Here is a 21,708-nt window from a genome sequence, read left to right on the forward strand (position 1 = left end):
GAAAAGATGCCATTGTGCACAGTGGGCAGTAAGGAAAGGAGTGTCTCATCAGGGTCAAATCCCCAGCTTTCCTATAATCCATCATCTCTGAAATGCCACTTACAATGGGCCCTTTTAGCTACCAGTACTTTGTCATTAAAGAGTTCGAGGTTCTTAAGTGTCAAAAATGGTGGCACTTTCATTTTAGAGGATTTTCTTTATTGTGCTGTTTTAATTGTATGTTTTCAGGTGGCTCAGACGGTAAAGAATTCTCCTGCAGTACAGGAAACGTGTACTCTTTGATCCCTGGGTTGGGAAGATCCCCTGGAGAAGGGAATGACAACCCACTCCAGTATTCTTACCTAGAGAATTTCAAGGACAGAGGAGCCTGGCAGGCTGCAGTCCACGGGGTTGCAAAGAGTTGGATATGACTGAGTGACTTAGCACATAAACAAACAACTGTTAAGAATTTATTATTTGTTTTATGCTTTTTAGGTGGGGGTGGTGTGAGTGGAGACTGGCAAAGAAGGAATAACTAGATGTGCTTTATTTTTTCTAGTTATTGAAGTAAGAAAAGGCTTTCATCTCATTTATTTATTTAAAATTTTGTTATATAGTGTCCTGGGTGTTCACTGGAAGGACTGATGTTGAAGCTGAAACTGCAGTATTTTGGCCACCTGATTCGAAGAGCTGACTCATTTGAAAAGACCCTGATGCTGGGAAAGATTGAAGGCAGGAGGAGAAGGGGATGACAGAGGATGAGATGGTTAGATGGCATCACCAACTCAATGGGCATGAGCTTAGGTAAACTCCGGGAGTTGGTGATGGACAGGGATGCCTGGCGTGCTGTGGTTCATGGAGTTGCAAAGAGTCGGACACGACTGTGACTTTCACTCACAATATTATTAGCAGGCTGGAGTTCGTGGGGTCTCGAAGAGGCAGACACTACTGAGCGACTTCACTTTCACTTTCACAGTCTTATACAGCAGATCTGTAGAATTTATTAAACTTGCTTAACTGAAATTTTGTGCAGATTAATTAACAAGTTCCATTTCCTCCTTCCTTAGCCCCTGGAAGCCACCATTCCACTCTTTGATCCTATGAATTTGCCTGTGTTAGATACCTCATATAAATAGAATCATGTAGTATTTGTGACTGGCTTATTTCACTTTGCATAATGTCCTCAAGGTTCACCCACATTGTCACATATTGCAGAATTTCCTCTTTTTTAAGCCTGAATAATATTTCATTGTATATTTGTATCACATTTTGTTTATCCATTTATCCATAAACAGATACTACCTCTTGGCTGTAGTGAATGGTGCTGCAGTGGACACAGGAGGGGTAATAGTTCTTTGAGATCTTGATTTCAGTTCTTGTGGATAATTATCCAGAAGTGCAATTGCTGGATCATATGGTAGTTTTGTTTTAAAGTTTTTGAGAACAATCTGCATATTGTTTTCCATAGCAACTGCTATTTTCCACAGCAACTCCATTTTGTATTCCCACCAACGGGGCACTTGAGTTCCAGTTTCTTCATATCCTTGACCATGCTTATTTTTTGGTTAACAGCCACCCTGATAGGTGTAAAGTGATGTCTTTGTGATTTTGATTTTTATTTCCCTGATGTTTAGTGACACTGAGCACTTTTCTTATGCATATTGGCTATTTGTGTGTTCTTTTTGGAGAAATGTGTATTCAAGTTGTTAGACCATTTGAAAACTGAGTTATTTGATTTATGCTATTGAGTTGTAGGAGTTTCTTACATATTTTGGAAATTACCCTATATCAGATGTATGTTTTGCAAATATTTTCTCTCATTCTATAGTTGCCTTTTCACTCTGTTGATTGTTTCTTTTGCTACGCAGAAACTTTTCAGTTTGATGTAGTCCTGTGTCTATTTTTGCTTTTATTGCCTGTGCTTTGGCAGTATATCCATGAAATCACTGATGAAACCAATGTCCTAGAGCTTTCTCCCTATGCTTTCTTCTAGGTTTTAAGTCTTTAACCCATTTTGAATTGATTTTTGTGTATGGTGTGAGATAAGGGTCCAATTGCATTCTTCTGCCTGTGGCTATCCAGTTTCCCCAGCACCATTTGTTGACGAGTCTGTTCTTTCCCCTTTGTATATTCTTGGCGTACTTGTTACCAACACTAACTAACCATGGTCAGTTGCCCCGATGTGCATGTATTTATTTCTGGGGTCTCTATTCTGTTCTATTGATCTCTATGTCTGTCCTTATGCCAATACTGTACTGTTTTACTTACAGTAAAGGAATTTGTGATCCCACCAGCTTTATTATTCTTTCTCAAGGTAGATTTGGCCATTTAGGGCCTTATCTAGTCTTCACAACAATTCTTTAAGTACTTTGTCCCCACTCTGCAAATGAGGAGAAGTAACTTGTCTAATAATACCCAATAGCTAATAAGAGCTAGAACTGGGAATGCTCTTGAATGCTGTCCGACTCCCTAGTCAGTACCCTTTACCATTGCATTCTATGCCTCTCAGCAAATGGAGAGTCATGAATTCAATAGGAAACTGTGTATTAGGACACATATGTAAAATTAGGTTAGCCTCAGGGAGTTTTACTTAGTCACTTGAAAAATGCATATGATATTTGTATAATTCATAGATTTTTGAGGAGAATTTAATAATTTCCTAAAAAGTATTATGAGATTCTTAAAAGTACCAAAACTATGCCAGTTTCTAAAAAGAGCTTAATAATCTTTCATTGAGATGAATAACCGAAGAACCTAAACAGACCCATTAGTTTCATTCTACACTCTAAATTCAGCAGTATCAGGCTCCTCCTTCCACCCTTCCCCACACATAATACATCCTGGGAATGCTCTCTTTTTATTGGATGAATGTATTAGTCACAAGGCATAAAAAGTACTGCCTCTGCTTGGTTTGCATTTATGAATTAACAGATGTGCCTGGTTTGAAGAAACAGATTCATTTCTTGATGGGAAGAAAAATCTTGTTTAGTTTTTCACTTATTTTTTTATGTATGGGATTTTCACTAACTTTGGACCAGATACTAGCCAGGAAGAATGTAAGGTGAGTAACTGCACATCTTTAAATATCTGTGAACTTCAGTGCAAGTGCAAGTGTGAAATTAGATGATTCTGTAATTTTTTATGTGGTTGCACAGCTACATTTGTTAACAATTCAAAACAGATATACTAGATTAGATCATTTGATAGTTACTAAAATCATTGAACTAGAGTTTATAGATGAGATAAAAATATAGTCTTTATTATAAGAGGGAGGAGTTATTTATTTGTTCAAAGTATCCAAAGAAAATTTGTATTACATATCAAAATATATAAGAAAATGACTCAAATCAGTGTTCATATTTCTTTTATACTCATAAGTACTGTTAATTTCAGTTTATCTTGCTGTTTTTATGTGAGAAGAGAGTAAGCAAAATTTAAAAACTAAGAAATATATAACCTGACCCCCAAAGAATAGGTGTTAAATCATTTTACCTGGTAGGAGATGATAATTGTGTGGAGTACACACTACTTAAAACTAACAAGCAAAATATCTGTTTCTATTTCCTTTGTCCTTTTGGCTTCTCTCTATACCATATAAGGAAACATATAGAGATTTCTCCATAAAGAAGAATATTCAAAATCTGAATAGCAATTAACTTATGTCATGTCTCCCAATTACTCATTATGTGCAATCACAACAAATCTGTCAGGGAGGTTAGTGTGAACACAAAGAAAAGTGTCAAGCAGGATTATCTGCCAAAACTTGTGTTAAGGAATTCTTAAGTCATCAGCTAATAAAAACAACAAGGACAGACATTTTTTAACATCTGTTTTCCCATGTTCCAAATCAATTAGTTCTTTCCTTCGGGTTCACTTTCAAGTAATGTAAGTGACCTATACTCCTTAGGTGGTTAAAGCTTAGTAATATTGTCTCACCTGGTTTATATAGAAGTGACTGATTTGTGTATTACACTGATAAAATGTGCACTAGAAACTATAAAAATCCCAGTTCGGTTTTTGAAGCAGTATTAATGATTTTAAATCATTTTAGCCTCAGAAGAGACCTTAGAAATCACACAAATCAATCATCATTTGTATCTAATAATATGGCATATTAACTCATTGTGATGGAAACAACAGTTGCTGTTTTGTGAATGTTCTTTCAAATCATAAATCTGGAATTTAAATTATATTTCACCTCTATGGGCAATTTAAGGTCCTTAAGTCTCTAGGAAGGATAATTGCATTTTAAGCCTGACACATGTTTCTGATGCTTAGAGAAAGAAGGGGTCATCCTTCTTCCTTTACATATTCATTTCTCAAATTGGGTTTATACTTAAAAAGAAAATCTCTTCCCTTTCACACAGCATTTCCTGTGATCTCCCATTTCCCACTTCCCTTTCAGAGTTTGTTCATTAAGTTATTAGTTCATTTGTATATGTAATGCATAGTTTTTTAATACTTGATATTTTTTATATAGGCACAATGCTAGGTGCTGGTTATGCAGTGGTGGCAAAACAGATAAAATCTCTTGCCTCATGAACCTGTACGTCTAGAGCAGAGGTGCTCATTAATCAAATGAACGGTGTTATTACAGATAAACTGTGAAATGTTCTTTGAAAGAAAGGTATGGTAAACTGTGAACACATATAATAGGGGATCTGAACTCGTCTGAAAAGTTAGGGACGGCATTTCTGAGGGAGCAACGTTTGAGCTGTGATCTGGAGGATATGTAGGATGTGATGAGGAGGTAGAGGGAAGGACAGGCTGGAGAACATTCCAGATACAGGGAAGAGCAGGTACTAAGACTCTTAAGAGGGAAGAAGAGAACATGAAGCATTCAGGGAATTGAACTAAAGAATGCTAGTGTAGCTGGAGGAAGAGGGGATGAGGGGAAATGAGCACAACGACTAAGGCCAAGGCCTTTAGGGCCTTGTCAGCCTTCGTAGGAACATGGTCTTCAATCCTGAGCAGAGCATGAAGGAGCTGCTTCACCTTCACCTCCACAAAGGCGTACTTGGGAGACTCTGAATGGAACACCTGGTAAATAAAAAATATGGCACCAGCCACTGCAGGCCTAGGGCTCTTCGTTACTTTTCATACATTGCAGAGATCCCTTTTACTGGAAAGTTTCTGAATATTTTAGTGCTAATATAGGTTTACTTTTTTTTAAATTAAAAATCAGTGTTTCTTAGTATGTTCACACAGATAATTTTAACCAGATAATCCTTTAGTTCTACCTTAGTTCAGAGATCATGTAGTGATGTGAAAATGCATGTGTAGAGTATTTTGTCTTTGGTTGATATTATGGCTTCCCTTAAAGCCTCATTAGTTGAGGCTTATGGGTGTGGGCAAAGCCAATTCAAATTAGAGTTTATCTGAAAAAAGAAGTACACCAGCCTTATTGTATGTCCATAGATTCACTGAAATGAAAATAAGCCTGTGTTGTGTGCTAAAAGCTTTTCATTAATGAATACATGGATTGATTATGACTTGATAATTACTAAAGCTGGATGATGGGAACAGGAACTTAGGGAGGGTGAGGGAGCTTTTATTTTTCTGTTTGAATCTGTGTATGTTTGCAATATTCCGTGATAAAAAGATGTATGTATCTTTTAACGTAGTAATTTCACTTCTAAGAATTTATCTTAAGGGACTTCTCAGGGGTGTGAACAAATAATCCAAGGTAATGTTCAATACTATTAATTGGAAACAACTTAAATACTTAATGGGGATTTATTTAAATATATTAATGTGTTTGTATGATGTTATACGAGATGAAATTTACAATTATGTCATAGTCATAAAAATATGTATATTTTTAAGTAAAAAATTGTAGGCGTTAAGATAGTATGTTTATAAAAATCTGTTTTTAAATAATATAAATAATAAATTACATTTGTGTATAGGGTGTATGTGCATGTATGTAGAGTAAAATGCTGGAAGGACATACTATTATAATTTATATCTTCATAATTTTCAGAAATACTTTTTTGGCAATAGAGTCTTTTTTTTTTTTAATAAAAAGGGTTGAATATTTCTGCTTTAATATGCTAACAGTAGAATATGGTATAAAATTTCACTGTAAAATATTTTATTATGTTTTATAATTTAGTTATTTAATTTATTCTTGGTTATTATTTATTTTGGTTAAACCTTAGTGTCTAGAATACTGCTTGTCTAGCATACTATTCTTTGAGTAGACTATTTATCAATGAATAAAGATTAAGATTGATATTTTAAAGTTTTTTCTTCTTTAAAATTTGCAGTCTTTTCCTTATTTCCTTTGAAGAACATATGTAGTATTACTTTTTAATCAGAAATTCACTATTCAAAAGTGAACAGTTTTACAGGCTGTGATTCTCCTCCTCTTCTCTGAGATGTAGTAAACCGAAATGTCCTTCTTAAAATTTCATATAAAATCTAAAATGTATATATTTACTTACCATCTTTTTATTTTTGTTTTTTTCTAGTTTCATCTCTCGAACATCTTCAAATAAAGAAGTGGTTGTAAACAGTGGTAAGACTTGTAACTGCCCTTATGGTTCCCTCCGGGGTTGAGGACGGGTTCTGTCTATGATGGGCTTCCCTGAACACTGGTACTTGCACCTGGAGTCTCTGATGTGAAAAATCTCTTAAATACTGTATTCTAAATTATGAGCCAGAAGAGTCTCAAGCCTGGTACATTTTACAGTGCTTAGCATATTATTGTCATTCAATTACATTAATAAACCGGTGACATTTTGCCTTTGTACTCATGTCATTTTATTTGACAGATCGACAGAATAGTGGCGATATGAAGCCAGTGCAGAATTTCACAGTGATACCAATCACAGAGGTATGGACATTTTAGGAAACTAGACTGAATCATTAAAAAAAATGTAAACACATTTCAATCAAGTCAGAGCCACTGTGAAAATATAAGTAATAATTCTGTTAATAACTAACATTCTTGGTTGAACTTTGGGTGAGGAAATGTTATGGTAATCTTATAGTTGAAAAAACACTAAAGTTTTCCTTGTTGTCATATATAGTGTTTTCATTAAAGTATTCAGTTTTACTTTTGTTGCCTTCCAGACAGGATCACTATAGTAACAATTTATCTTTGGTTACTGATAAACTTGGGTTGCTGCTGCCTGTTTAATTTCTCTCTTATCTTTATTTACACTGGAGTTATTGGTATGGAATAGTTGATCTAGATAAGTGATCACCTCTTTCAGATAGAGATTGCTTTTGTGACCTCCAGAATGATATACCAAAGTGCATTGTCTTGGGCTTCCTAGAAATCTGCAAAGGTTTCGTAAGATGTAGAACAGGGTTAGAATATCTTGCTAGCTTATGTATATTAAATGACCTGGAACTGCATTCTCCAGGAGAGTAGACTAGCCACATGCAGCTATTTAAATTTAAACTCAATTTAGATAATATTAAGTAAAATTAAAAATTAAGTCCCTCAGTTGCACTGGCTACATTTCTAGTACGTAATAGCCAATAGCACAGAATGTCCTGTTGGACATTAATGGTCTGGAGAATTTTGTTGTATTTCTAGAAACCTCTTGTTTTCTTTGTTTAACATATTTAAATTAATTTATTTAAAGTTCTAAATTATTTGGGTTCTTATTATTTTAGAGACGATTACTGCGATTAGTGAATTTTTTTGAAATATTAGTAGACTTTTATTTTTGCGGTTTTAGGTTTACAGAAAAAAAATTGAACAAAAGTAGAGGATATTCCCATATACTTCCTCAATCTACAACTCACACCATCCCTAATTTTCTCTATATTTAGAATCTTTAAAATAGATTTGATCTAACACTTATTTAAAAGATAAATTAATTGAATCTAACACTAATTTAATCTTTTAAATCAGTGTTAAAACTGTTACATTTGTTAAAACTGATACTTTTACCTAAAATTGATAGGTTATATTAGCATTCATTCTTTGTATTGTATACTTTATGAGTTTTAACATTAAAAAATTATACATTCTAATTTGTGGAACTGGGTTCATGTACCTTCAGGTATACCTATATTTTTAAGCTTATTAGGTCCACCCATCTCCTTTTACCCACAATAGCATGGGCTCTGGAGCTAGCAGAGGAACAGGCTTTGAATTGGCTCTTTTGCTTCCAAGAAGCCTTCTGTACTATGGAAACAAATTCATATCTTAAATTTCACTTATTGGATTCATTAGGCTCTCAACTACAATCTGAGCAGACGTTTAGAAAAAGAACCTCGGAATGCATTCAGCCATCATAGCCCAGTTAATGTCTCCATGGATGGAATTCCCTGCATTCTGTTTTGGGCCAAGAGAATAACAATTAAATTTAAGAATCAGACCTGGCTGGACCTTACAGATGAAGCTATTGGCCAGAAGGCAACAGTGGATGCTGGCAACTCGAACTGCAGTGAAGAAAGTGCCATGTAAGTTGACTGCTTTGAGGAGCAAGTCCTTAGGGCGAGTGTAGCCTGTTAACTGGGTGGTCGAGTTTTCTGTCATTTCAGAAAGTAGAAGTAGGCTCCTTTGTACATGACCGTGACATACATTTCTGAGTAAATGTCTAAAATGAAAGAACAAGTTAGAAATCAGTTGTTTTAGTTTCTTATTTTTTCCCCCAGTAATTTTCTTCTGAACACTCTAGCTAATTGTTATATCGTGCTTTGTGGAAGATCAGAGTTTTGATAAGGAAGCTTCCCAAACTCATTCTGAAAGAGTGGATGGATTCCAGACTCTGTGTCAGCTCCAAATGTAAAGTGTCAAAGTACTTTTGTCCTAGCAGGGAGGAGATTCCATATCACTGAGCAGAGTCATACATATTCTAGTGGTGAAGCAGAGAAAGCTGCCTCTATCTAGCCAGGGCAGGTATTCGATTCTAGGAAGTGTTCTGAAGTTGTAGAACATTGCCTGTTTGCAAATGTGCAAGGGGCCAAATTTCAGAGAATTCTTTAGGACATTAAAATGTGATTAGAATAATTCTTTTTCACTTGAGATAAGCATATCCCTTTTGAAGAGGAAATTAGTTTCCACTGCCTTTCTTTGCTTTTCAGTCATCCAAGCAAATATTTTTTTGCTTGTATTTGTTTTGGTCCAGAGGGAGGAAGTCTGGCATATCCCACTTGCTTTCTATACAACTCCTTGCTTTCAACATTTGTTGGTATAACAGAGGCTTTTGGAAGATTCTCTGCATTTGTTCTGGCCTGTTTAGATGGGCAGAATGCTTCATATAAAACCATAACATGCTCTGTGTTTTGTGCGTGTATGTGTGTGTGTTTCTCTGTATTCTCATATACTTTCATAGAAATACTTTTTCATTGCTGAACTTGTCATTTAAAAATTCTTGATGATGGGTAAAATGGATTATATTCATATATACTTACAAGTTACATTACAAGTTTTAGTAAGTATTTCCCATTGCTATTCAAAATGACTCTCTTTATCAGAGAACTAGGGAGTTGTAAGCAAAACGAGAGTATGCCCAGATTCGTTTATTCTGTTATAGCACAACTATCAAAGAGATTTCAACATTGCTGAGAGCTCAGGGCTTTTTCCTCAGGCTCTAATTAATTCCTTACAGGGCTCTTTATTTGTGGTCAGCTGCAGGGAGAGAGACTGCCTGCCTGAGGATCATCTTGCCTGTCTGCCTGTCCATGGCTGACTGGCCCTTCTTGATTCCATTTATCCTGACCCCAGGGGGTTTGTGGGGAAGATCAGGGCACCACAGATTTTTGCTGGACTTCAGAAACTTTAATTATTACTGGAAACCTAGAGACAGAAAGAATGAAAACTTAGCTTCTAGGTCCAGTTCTGCCAATGAGCTCTGTGACTTTACAAATAGGAGCCACTGTAGGGTGAGATGGAGTTGATGGCATCTGGTAATAGCAACTAACAAGACTTGAGCACTTGGCCTTGGCCAGGCACCTTGTGAGGACTTCACAGTCACTTCATCTGTTATCCCTCGTAGTGCTCTTGTGAATAAGTCCCTGAGTCACAGGTACAGTTATCACCTGTGTTTCAAGTGAGAAAATCAAAGCTTGTGAGGTTAGGAAACTTGCTAAGATCATACAGCTTATATGGTAATAGAGCTGGGGTCTAAAACATCTTTAACAACACCATCTTCCCTCCTCTCTTGGCCCTATCTGATAGGAGTGTGAAGATCAAATGAGGAAATGGACATGTGAGAGCTTTGTCAAGTGCTAGTCAAAGTTCTAATGTTATTTTTCCAAGATAGTAATGATAACCAGAGTAAAATAGTGTCCGGTTACCTGGTAGAGAGACCAAGGGAACCTTTCGTTTTTGCAGTACACAAATTAATGATATTTTTTCTTTGTCACTGCCCAAGAATTCCAGTGGGTGAGTCCCAGGCGTGCATCACCCACCTTCTGGGGTCCTCAGGTGAGTGTGCAGGCATGCTGGAGAGCCCACCAAAGGGCATAAGTGGGAGGCTTCCCAGGATGTGAGGCGTTCAAGGACCAGCTGCTGATGCTATCCTTGACTCCTGTGAGTTACACAGATTAGTGAGATGCCTTTGTCATGCTGGCAAGGAAATCTTATATTCAAGAATTGGAAAGGGAGTTTGCAGAAAGAACAAACCCAAGTAAAGACATAACCATGTAAGGTCAAAAGCACAGATTAAAAAAAGATGACCACATTTTAGTGCTTGGAAATAACATGTTCAGGGAAAGGCAAATTGTTGGCAGACAGATTTGCTACGGAAGTCTTTTTAAATAGTGAAAGCCTTACAAATAGAGCATAATCCCAGCATCTGTGTGTATTTTGAATTTAGGCCATTATAGTCTCAAGAATTCAGAATCTGCTTTAAACATGGGGAGAGGAGGGTGCTTGGAAAAGTAAAGAAGTTCTTTTTTGAGTGAGTCCCTAGGTTGTATTTTCCCTTTATGGTGCATCTTATTGTGCACAGCTTGGCACATGAAAGAATCTCATTGAATGATTGCTGAATTTGCATTGTTGAAACCAGACCTCCCGTCATTTACTCTGCTACAGAGCATGTTAACAGCTTTCACTGAAACCAGGGCTGCTGGAGAAAGCTCTCGGGGCATCAGAAGCGTGGAGGCCGTTGAGCTGCTCCACCAGAGGTCTGAGTGGGCACTGCATGGCTCTGCTTTGAGCTTTATTTAGTTCGTTAGCTGGAGAGAGAGTTTGTGTATAACTAAGCTATTCTGATTCCTTGGAGGAACTAGAGAAATTTCTGTTAGAGTAAGTGACCAGTCAAATTTATAAAGTACAGTCTAAGAAGTGCATTTCATTTCTTTAAAGTATTTTCAGTAATTCGTAACAAATTATCAGAATACTGTTGGAGAAAAATCCTCCTGAAACCTTGCTTTAGTGAGCAAAATAGCTTATAAAGTGTAAATTAGTGCTTCTAAGGTATCTAAGCTCATGATGTTATGAAATAAAGATATTTCTTTTAGTGATCTTTTTAATATGGTTTATTTTATAAATACTCCTTCCCTTTCTCCATAAGTAGTAGGAAGATAAACTTGAGCTCAGTCACTGACATTTCTGTTTCTTGATGAGTGTGACTGAATTAATGAGATTATATTTGTGTGAGTTTTCTCAAACTCGTAATTGGATATTTTATAAACATCGACTTTGATTTTTTAGAATGTATATTGAGGTGTTATAACTTCTCAATGTTATAATGTCACGTATCAGCATCATCCTTCATATATCTAAATTTCTCACATTTTTCCATTTCAATTGTATTTTGCTTTTCATCATCCTAACTTTTTAACCTGATTGAAATTTAAATGAAATACACTAAACTGCACATATTTCAGTTATACAGTTTGGTCTGTTTTGACATATGCTTATATCTGTGAAACCATCGTCACAATCAAGATAGCAGACATTTTCATCACACTCAGAAGTTTCCTTGTACCACTCTGTAATCCATCCCTGTGCATTCCCACCTTGCCAGATAACTGCTGTTCTGCCTCCTATCATTATAGATTAGTTTGCATTTTCTAGAATGTTGTATAATAATAGCTATAATAAAACAGTGTACACTCTTTTTTTTAGTCTGGCTTCCTTCACTTAGTGTAACGATTTTGATATTCTTCTATGTTGTTGCTTGTGTCAAAGGTATGTCAAAGGTATGTTTCTTCTTATTGCTGAGTAGTAAGTACTCCTTTGTATGGATATACCACAGTTTATCTATCCATCTACCTCTTGGTGGAAGTTTGTTTTTTCCTCCAGTTTTTAGATAACTTTCCAAATAAAGTTGCTGTGAACATTCATGTACAAGTCTTTGTAGGAACATATATTTTCATTTTTCTTAGGTGAATATCTAGGAGTGGAATGGCTGTATCATATAGCATGTGTATGTTTAGCTTATTAAGAAACTGCCAAACTGTTTTTTTAAAGTAGTTGTAGCATTTGCCTTCCTACCAGCACTGTATGCGCATTCCAGCTACTTCACATCCTTCCCAACCTTAGGTATGGTCACGGTCAGACTATAGAGAAAATATTATTATGTTTCTGTATGGTTAGCAATTTATGAACAAATGTTGCTGAGATGTGGGTTTAAAGATAAATCTTGGTAAGAGATGTACCTCCTCAGAGGAATGTGATTACATGTCAAGAAGTAATGAAGCTAGTGCCACTGAGATATTCCAGGACTTGTAAACCCAGAGGCTTCTTATAATCTCCTTGGAGACATTTATTTACATATGTGGGTATTAGATGCAGCCATTTATTTCCTTTATAATGAGCTGTTTGCTCCCATTCAAAGACTAATAATATAACTCATACACTTTTATTTTCCCAAGGAAAATTTCTGACACTAAGGAAGTAAATGTTTCCTTCTCTCAGGAGATGGAGAAGAAAGCACTCCAATATGAGCTTCCAGATTCATAATTTTAGTATTCCTCACCTATGTTATAAATCCCTGTATGTGCAGGATGACATCTGGTTCTCATGAGGGGGAAGAACTGGGCTAAAAGGGGAACCAATACGGTTATTGCTCTGAGTTAGTAATAATCTATTTCTGCTCCAGGAAATCTTGTGTTAACTTTCAGGAAAATGTGATTAAATATAGATAATAAAAGCTTAAGAGTGGACTTTTTTAAAAAACAGTTTAGCCATACTGATTACTGTACCATGGCATCTTATTGTAGTTTTATTTTGTATTTTCTGGATGACTAATGATATTGACATCTTTTCATGTTATTGGTTGTTTGTATGTCTTCCTTTGTGAAGTACATCTTTTGAACATTTTAAAGTTGGGTTGCCTCCTTATTATTGAGTTGTTAGTGCTATTTGCTGTATTTAAGATACAAGTTTTTTTTTTTGTATATGTGTTGTGAATATTTTCTCCCATTTTATGACTTGCCTTTTTCATTTTCTTAACATTATCTTTTGAAGAGTAGAAGTTTCAAAAATTTAATATAGTCTAATTTATCAGTTTTTCATATTTTTTTCAAGGAACTTTCCAACCCCAAGATTTCAAAAATGTTTTCTTACGTTTCTTCTGTGTTTTATAGTTTTAGTTGTTACATTTAGACTTGTGATCCATTTCGGGGCAATTTTTTAGTATAGTGTGGAGTAAGGGTTATTCTTGATAGATTGTATTTCTGTTTTCTTAGGTTGTCTCTGAAGTTTGGTGATGCTGAAAATCCCAGAGGTCTTGATATAAGGTAGGTATGGATGCCATTTTGGAATATCATACGCTCAAAACTCCAGATTAGCTCCATATAATTTATCCATTCCACATATATGTATCAAGGGCCTGCTGTGATAAGCATTGTGACACATGAAATGCCACATTTATCTAATTTCACTGAAGAGTCAGTGGTGTTATGATGGGATCCTATAGTAATACTTTCTTAGTTTCTATAATACCAAATCATCTGTATTTTTTCCTTCTTCTTTTAGTGCCCTAGAAAATACACAAATCTGAGACTGTAATACCTCTTTCCTTTGAGCAAAGAATAAAATATGTTTAAAGCTCCAGAGCTGAGGCTCTAGTTTCAAGTTATTTCTACATAGCTTCTTACAACTGAGTCACACTTACAACTTAACAGTAACTAAAAATTCTCTGTTAGCTGAATTCCCCAGCAGACAATCAACATAGGTCTACATTTTTCTGTGTTTATGTATAGAATAACACCTCTGCTAACAGTGGCTTAGCAAGCAGTTAGGAACGACTTCAGGAGTGGGGAGCAATTTGAAGGCATTTAAATTTTTTTCTTATAAAATTATAATGTTTCCTTTCCTACAGGACCAGCCTTTTAGTGGAGATAAACACCTGTGTCTTTAACTTTACTTGAAAAACCAACAGGTTGTACCAGGGCAATCTTTTGCAAAGCTGTGTTCTATGGAGCACTTTTGCTCTGTGTAAATGTTTATAATATTTCCAGAAAGGGGGTCCTATGGTTAAACATGTTTGAGAAAAACTGCACACCATGTCCTCTTGGAGATTCACAGTAGAAATTTGTATATTGAAGTTTCTGTGAAGATACGCTCTTAAAGAAAAATGCTATACTTGGTGACTTTGATTAATCACTCATTTCCTGGCTTTTTTTTTTTTTTGTCAATGGGGTTTTTCTTCACTTAGTTGTGATTTTGGTGTCTTTGTGAGAGGAGATGAGCTTAGATTCTTCTATTCCACCATCTTTTCTCTAATGCTTTAAAATTATAATTTTTTTTCTGATGATAAAGCTGTGTGGCTACTTTCCTCTAGGTTAAAAAAAGTGTTATTTGAATAAAAAATATTCCCCATTCCTATATCAAACAGATATTTATATATGTTTGGCCACCTTGTGAGATTCTATTTTCCTAATAAGATTTCTCAGAAAGATGATGGCATGTATGTTCTAAATTATAACCAATGAAACACTAGTATCCCATGATATGCAAGCAGATATTGAGAAAAGAGCTTTCTAAATTTAAACATAGGAAATGCTAAGTTAGAGGCAAAAAAAAAAAAAAAGAAAGAAAGGACGGGGGATTGGAGACAAGATGCATGTCTTGAAGGATTTTTTGAGCAGTTCCATTGGTGCATCACTGCTCTCACCTCACTGAGGCTGTGTCAGAACAGTCTCAGGCCGTTATCTGAAACAGGGCTGCAGACAGTGTGGCAGGCTCTACTGCAGCCCTAGCTCAAGAGAAGTCATTCCGGGGATTCCAGAGGCAGCTTGCCCTTTCTAGGAATGGCTCTTGTGGCCTACTCTGGAATGTCTGACTCCACAGTCCCCATCTGAGATGTCCACCACCTTCTGGCCTTCAGTGTTCTTGGTGTGATTATTGCAGTGGACAGGGGTGGCCAGGCTCCATTGCATGCCCTAACAAACCTTTTTGTATCCGAGTCAGGAGCCCAGGGTGAGCTGCAGGTGTCTTAGATAACATCGAATGTTTTACAGCACCAGGCAGGCACAGGACACTCACCATGCGTGCGTTTCAACTTAGACAAGCCCAGCCTGTTTTACAGATGAGGAAAGCTAGACCCAGAGAGGTGGTTGAACAGCCCTTATCATTACCACTAATAAGAACTGTATTTGTGAGAGCTCTTTTGGCTGCATAAAGCCAAAAGGTAACTGACGGATGAATAGGATTGAAAATGTTAGCTTCAGACGCTTAACTGACCTCACCAGGGCGGCGTCTTTCTCCATCTCCTGGCTCTGCTGTCCTTGCGTCAGCTTTCACCCTCAGGCTGGCGAGACGGTGACCAGCTGGCAGTTATTCACTTAAGCAACGTGAAGGAGCTCTGTTGCCCGATGCTGTAGCGTAGCCATAGCAGAAGCACCAGGACTGCATCTTCTCGACCCTCCCGGGGGTGTATGCCCGCTGTAAACCAATCACAGTGATTAAATGGCTGCAATACACTGATTGGCAGGGCCAGAGAGACTTCTCTGAGGGGGGAGAGGGTCAGCCCTAATACACTAAGTTGCTGTTCCCAGAGGGAGCGGGAATGTAAACGACAGGTGGGCAAAGCCAGAATAAAGCCCACGCTTTTACCCTGAGTTATACTGATCTCAGCTGCTTTCTTTTTAAAAATTTAAATATTGTTGATTTATACTGTTGTGTTAGTTTCAGGTGTATAGCAAAATGAATAATCACATTAACATTTGATCTCTTTCTAGAATTTTTTTCTATGCAGTCACACATTTTTTAAATGAAAAAAATGATCATCAATGCATATTGCACCTTTTTTTATTGCTAGAGAATATTCCATTCCAAAATGGCTAAGAGCTCTTGTCTCAGATTGGATTCTAAGCCCAGCTCCAGTGCTTACTTGTTAGTCATTTAACCCCTTTGTGTCTTAGATTTCTCACCTGTGAAATGAGGATGTTATCTGTCTCATGGTGTTGCAGTGAAGATTAAATAAAATACACATAAAGAACTTAGATGCTTGACACATAGTAAGAGCTACTACTTTTATTTTTGACCATTATTTATTTAGTTAATTCTGTATTATTATCCACTCAATTTTCAGATTTTTTGCAATAATAAAATTATTTTAATTAAAAAAAAGAAAAAAAAAACACAAGTGTTCTGTATTTTCCCTTTTGTAGGAATTTGTCTTCCTTACTTTTGGGGGCTGCTCTGTTAATTGGTTTCATTCTCGCACATGAAGAGCTCTAGTTCCGAACTAGAAAGTAAAGCCTCTCTCTCAGCCAGTTCTACTTCCTGACAAAAGAGGGCGCAATTGTACCGTTCGTAGACAATGCCCTGCGTCAGCAAATGTAAAAGTGCTTTCGGGGTAATACTATTTTATAATCATTTTCAGATTCGCCCTTACCAGTTACAAGTTGTCTATCCAGAGATGGTTTAGTTTGCACCGAGTCGAGGTTATTTTTAATAACTCAATTCAAGCAACTTTTAATGCAACTGGGATTTACGCTCCGTCAAGTTACTCCTACCATTGCCAACGCGTCAGCAGCCTGCAGCCACACGATGCCCTCTTGCTGCCCAGCGACTCCAATGATATGTCAAGCCTGTGGGAGGTCACTTTTGTTGATTTCCAGGTAACAAACTAAAACCTGTGCTCAGTGGCCCTGTGTATTTGGTGCCAAAGAAACTCAGTGTTTGTTTGAAAACACAGACGTTTAAGGAAAAGAGAGTAGATATCTTTAAAATAATATTGGTATGAGTTATCTTCTTAATCTTCTAAGGTATGAAATAGAGAAGGATCAAGTATTTCCTCTTCCTGCAGTGATCCCCCCATGCTCTCATCCCCGAAACTTGCTTTTACATTCAGGTTTTTCCAGCCCCTAGTAATTATCAGCGAGGAATGCCAACAATCTAAGCCAGAGTGAAGCTGTGGCATGAAGCCCGGTGACTGATACTTCCTGGAGTAAGAGGCCCTTTTGGGGAGAGGAACTGTCGGACAATTATTTTATTTCCTTCAGGGAGAGGAGCAGTGATCTTATCAGGGCAGATAAGAAGTACATCTGCAGTGTGAATGACAGCTTTGGCATTTGGCATAGGAATGGAACTGTCAGCCAGGGAGTCAAACATATCCCAAAGATCCTCTTGAAAGTATCTGGGGAAAGTCATGGAGACACAAGAGGTTGCTTTTCACCACCAGAATCTCAGGCTGAGAGACATCTGTCAACTTCATCCTGTTTACCTGTTAAAACAGCTTAACTTGTTCTTCTAACTCACTGAAATAGGCAGGGTTTTACATGTCCCTTTTCTGGGTACTTCTTGATTTTTTCCCATATATAAGTGTATATTTATTCCCCTTCCCCCTAGCTTGGAGAAGTGTGGTGTGGTTGTTTGGGGTAGGGAAGGAGTTTCCATTTTGGGATTCGAAAGACATGGTTTTGAGTTAACTTCTCAGTCACTTGGGCTGAGCTACTCCACCCTCTTGATTTCTGACCTATCTTCATGGATGTAAAGAATTCATGGCCTAATATGTGCGGCAACACCCAGGACTGTATTAGGCATGGATTAGCATGGATTAACAGTGACACTGTTGTAATTATATTACATACTTTGTCTTAAAAACTTAACATAATGCTGCAAGATAGCTGTTGTTATCCCTGTTTTACCAATGAGATGACTGAAACTCTGGGGATTACATAAATGTTCAAAGTGGTATAATTGGTAAATGGTCGAGGCAGAATTTGAATTGTGGACTGTCTAGCTCCAAAGATACTTTGTAATACATATAATATATATATATATTTATATAATACTTAAAAATATATATTATATCTATTTCTTTCTCTTGTCCTTTCAAAAAAGAAGCAGGCAGAAAGGGCAATGAAGAGGTAATCATGAAAAAAGGACTAATTCACACATAATCTTGCCTAATTAGGACAGAATTAACTGATTTATACTTCCACCTTGATTCAGAAATGACTTAAAATGACTATAGAAATACTTCAAGAAAAATAATTTTGAAAAAGAGGCAAACCACTTCACATCAATTAGGATGATTATTATAAAAAAAAAAAAAATCCCCAAGCTGAAATAACAGCTTTTGGCAAGGAGGTAGAAAAATTAGAACCCTTGTGCATTGCTGGTGGAAATGTAAAATGGTGCAGACACCATGGAAAACAGTGTGCTAGATCCTCAAAAAATTAAACATAAAATTACAGTGTGATTCAGCAGTTCCACTTCTGGGTATATACCTAAAAGAATTGAAAACAGGGACTTGAACAGATATTTGTGCACTCTATATTGATAGCAGCAGTATTGAACATAGCTAAAAAATGAACATAACCCAAATGCCTATGAATGGATGAATGAAAAACAAAATCTAGCATATACATACAACAGACTATTATTTAGCCTTCCCTTTAAAAGGAAGGAAATTCAGATACATGCAACAGCATGAATGAACCTTGAGGTTACTATACTGAGTGAGATAAACCAGACATAAAAGGACAAATGTTTGTATGATTCTATTTATGAGGTACTCGAGTAGTCACATTTGAAGACAGAAAGTAGAATGGCAGTGACTAGGGGCCAGGGGAGGAGGGGACTGGAGAGTTAGTGTTTAGTGGGTACAGATGGTTTTTTGAAAAGATAGATGGTGGTGACGGTTGCACATGATGTGAATGTACTTGATGCCAGTGAACTCTGTACCTAAAAATAGTTTAAAATGGTAGATTTCATGTATATTTTCCAATAAAAATATAAAACGAAAAACGGGAGCAAGGGACTAAGAAAAATAAGAGAAGAATAGATTAGTCAAACCACTGGTAAAGCTGGCACACAAAAGCATACAACCATCTGTCTGCCCTGGCTGGAAGCAGCACAGTAATTTGGCTTAGAAGCTTTGGAGCAGCCAGCATAAGAAAGAATCACCCCTCACATGTTCATGGGATCCACAAGGCTACTGAAAATGTGCAGTGATGAGCACATCCGTCCTTGGTGTGTGTGATGTGTGCCAACATCGTCAACAGCAGCCTCATGGTGGACAGAGCACTGGGTGTCGGAGGTGAACCTTGTAAAACACCCTTCGTGTGGGCAGATGCAGAATTCAAGCCCAGTCCAGGGAAGAGGCGGTGGTGATGGGGGTTCAGGTATGTGTGCAAAAGCCTACATTCCACATATGCAGCTTTGCTGCTCTGGCTTATTCTAGGAATAGAGTGAAGTCACATTCATGGTGAACTCAGATGCCTCAGGCAGGCCAGCTAGGGACTATGGCAAAGTGTAGCCGGCATTACAAGCAGAATATTTTATTCAGCTCCAGATAAGTTTTGCTTTGTAGGAATGTAAGCCCAATATTGCCAGACCTTCTGACTTTTTGATTAAAGCTAGAAATCTAGATTCCTGGGGGGAGGCTTTTAGGATGTTAGGAGCAAACAGAACTTACCTGTGGACTAGATACAGAGGATCTGCAAACTCTAGTCCAGAAAATGGATAGACAGCATATCCTTCAGGCATCCTCCACAGATACTGTTCTCAATCAAGTCTTAAGAATTAAGTGGCAGTCCATGTGAGGACATTCTCTTTGGCTGGAGTTGTAGCATCACCTGGGGAAGGATAGGCTACCCACTCCAGTATTCTCGGGCTTCCCTGGTGGCTCAGATGGTAAAGAATCTGCCTGCAGTGCGGCAGACCTGGGTTCAATCCCTGGGTTGGGAACGTCCCCTGGAGGAGGGCACGGCAACCCACTGCAGTATTCTTGCCTGGAGAATCCCCATGGACAGAGGAGCCTGGTGGGCTGCAGTCCATGGGGTCGCAGAGAGTCAGACACGACTAGGTGACTAAGCCCAGCACAATAGCATCAAATGAGGCCATTGTTGGTCATTGAGTAGCTTAACTCTTCAGGCTCGTGCGTGAGGAGGTCACTTTGCCCCTTCACAGAGTGGGCAGGCCACGTATCCCAAAAGCTAGGCCAAGAGTCTCCTTCGGGAGTTGTTTTGGCTCAGTCTAAGCACAGATATTAATAGTTGGGTGAGCAAAACCCTTAAGTTCTATGGTATGATAGGAAGGCTACAATCATTTTAACATGGAAAATGCTAAGGAGCCCACTTAAGACATAAAGATGAATCCTCAATAAAGCATTCTTGGATAATTCAATTTTCTGATATACTCTTTTAAAACCAAATAGGTGACTGAATGAGGTGATGCTGTGTTAGCTTTTGTTATCTATAGTTGACCTCACTAGGCATCATGATGTTGGTTCCTAAAAAACTCTTCCTACCTACTTACTGTCAGCAGAATCAAAGGCAGAGGAACTGAGAATTAATATTCTTTGTGAAATTTATATTAACACTTGTAAAATTTTGAGTAGACTTTTTGAATTTTAGAGACACCAGACATTTTGGTTTTAGATGAACTAAGGATCGGATTAAAAGGGGATTTATTTCAGGGCCTTGAATTTCACTGGCCTCTTAATTATGACAACCATATATCCCAGAGTTTCTGGGTCAGCCTTGATTTAAAATTAAGTTTCACTAGCATTTTTTAGATAATGTGATTAGATTATTCAGCAAGTATGGCCTGATATTTAAATTTAAGTAATTAGGGTCCAGAACCCTTTGCCAAGCTCTTAAGTAGATCTTCTAAGAAAAAGAGTATGCTACTTTAGCTCTTTTCTGTCTCCTGACAGATCCAAGGCTTTCCCATCAAGGGGGGACAGTTTGCCAAGGCCCGAGACTGCACCTCTTCCTTCTCGCCAGCCATTCTGATCGGCCTGGCGATGTCCCTGCTGCTGCTGTTGGTGCTGGCCTACGCCCTGCACATGCTCATCTACCTGCGCTATCTGGATCGGCACTATGATCTCATCGCCTCCCCGGCCCACTTCCCCCAGCTGACAGCTCAAGACGTGGTAGAGGAGAAGGAGCTGCTGAGGAGCCAGGGAGCTGAATGCTATGAACTGAGAAGCCAACAGATCTGCAACATTTATGTTTAACAGCACAGCTCCCTTTCCCTCAGAAGGTCTGCACTAGGCTCCGAAAAGAGTTGTTCGTGCTCTGTGCTGTTTGCTTTGTGATACAAGGTCTTCACCAAAAGTCTTGGATTTTTTAAAAAGGAAATAACATGCAAAAAATACATTTTGGAGCATCTTCTGTCTTTCTTAGATAGACTTGGAGCAATGAAAAAAGGCATCTTAATCTCACAGAGTTATCTCTGTGATTGCTGCCCCAAGGTTCCTTGACAGTAAAAGAATATTTCAAATTAGGGACACCTCCCCCCCGCCCCCCCAAAATGGAGAAGGAAATGGCAACCCACTCCAGTATTCTTGCCTGGGAAATTCCATGGGCAGAGGACAGAGGAACCTGGTGGGCTATAATCTATGGGGTAGC

General features: G+C 37.7%; 1 protein-coding gene across 2 annotated transcripts; it reads left to right on the forward strand.

The window, feature by feature from the left end:
* Positions 1-737: 737 nt before the first annotated feature.
* LOC122701021 (V-type proton ATPase subunit S1-like protein) lies at positions 738-21,456 on the forward strand. Of its 2 annotated transcripts, none has more exons than XM_043914046.1 (7): positions 738-783; positions 6,453-6,499; positions 6,756-6,817; positions 8,174-8,403; positions 13,585-13,635; positions 16,728-16,965; positions 21,012-21,456. In XM_043914046.1, exons 1-7 carry the CDS (start codon positions 743-745, stop codon positions 21,312-21,314), a joined length of 972 nt encoding a protein of 323 aa, XP_043769981.1. In that variant the 5' UTR covers positions 738-742; the 3' UTR covers positions 21,315-21,456. The 2 variants fall into 2 exon arrangements, with proteins under 2 accessions (XP_043769981.1, XP_043769980.1); XM_043914045.1 differs by lacking the exon at positions 738-783 and adding an exon at positions 2,901-3,040.
* The last annotated feature ends 252 nt before the right edge of the window (positions 21,457-21,708 follow it).

The sequence above is a fragment of the Cervus elaphus genome, chromosome 9 (assembly GCF_910594005.1).
Source record: "Cervus elaphus chromosome 9, mCerEla1.1, whole genome shotgun sequence".
In the NCBI taxonomy this organism is placed as follows: domain Eukaryota; kingdom Metazoa; phylum Chordata; class Mammalia; order Artiodactyla; family Cervidae; genus Cervus; species Cervus elaphus.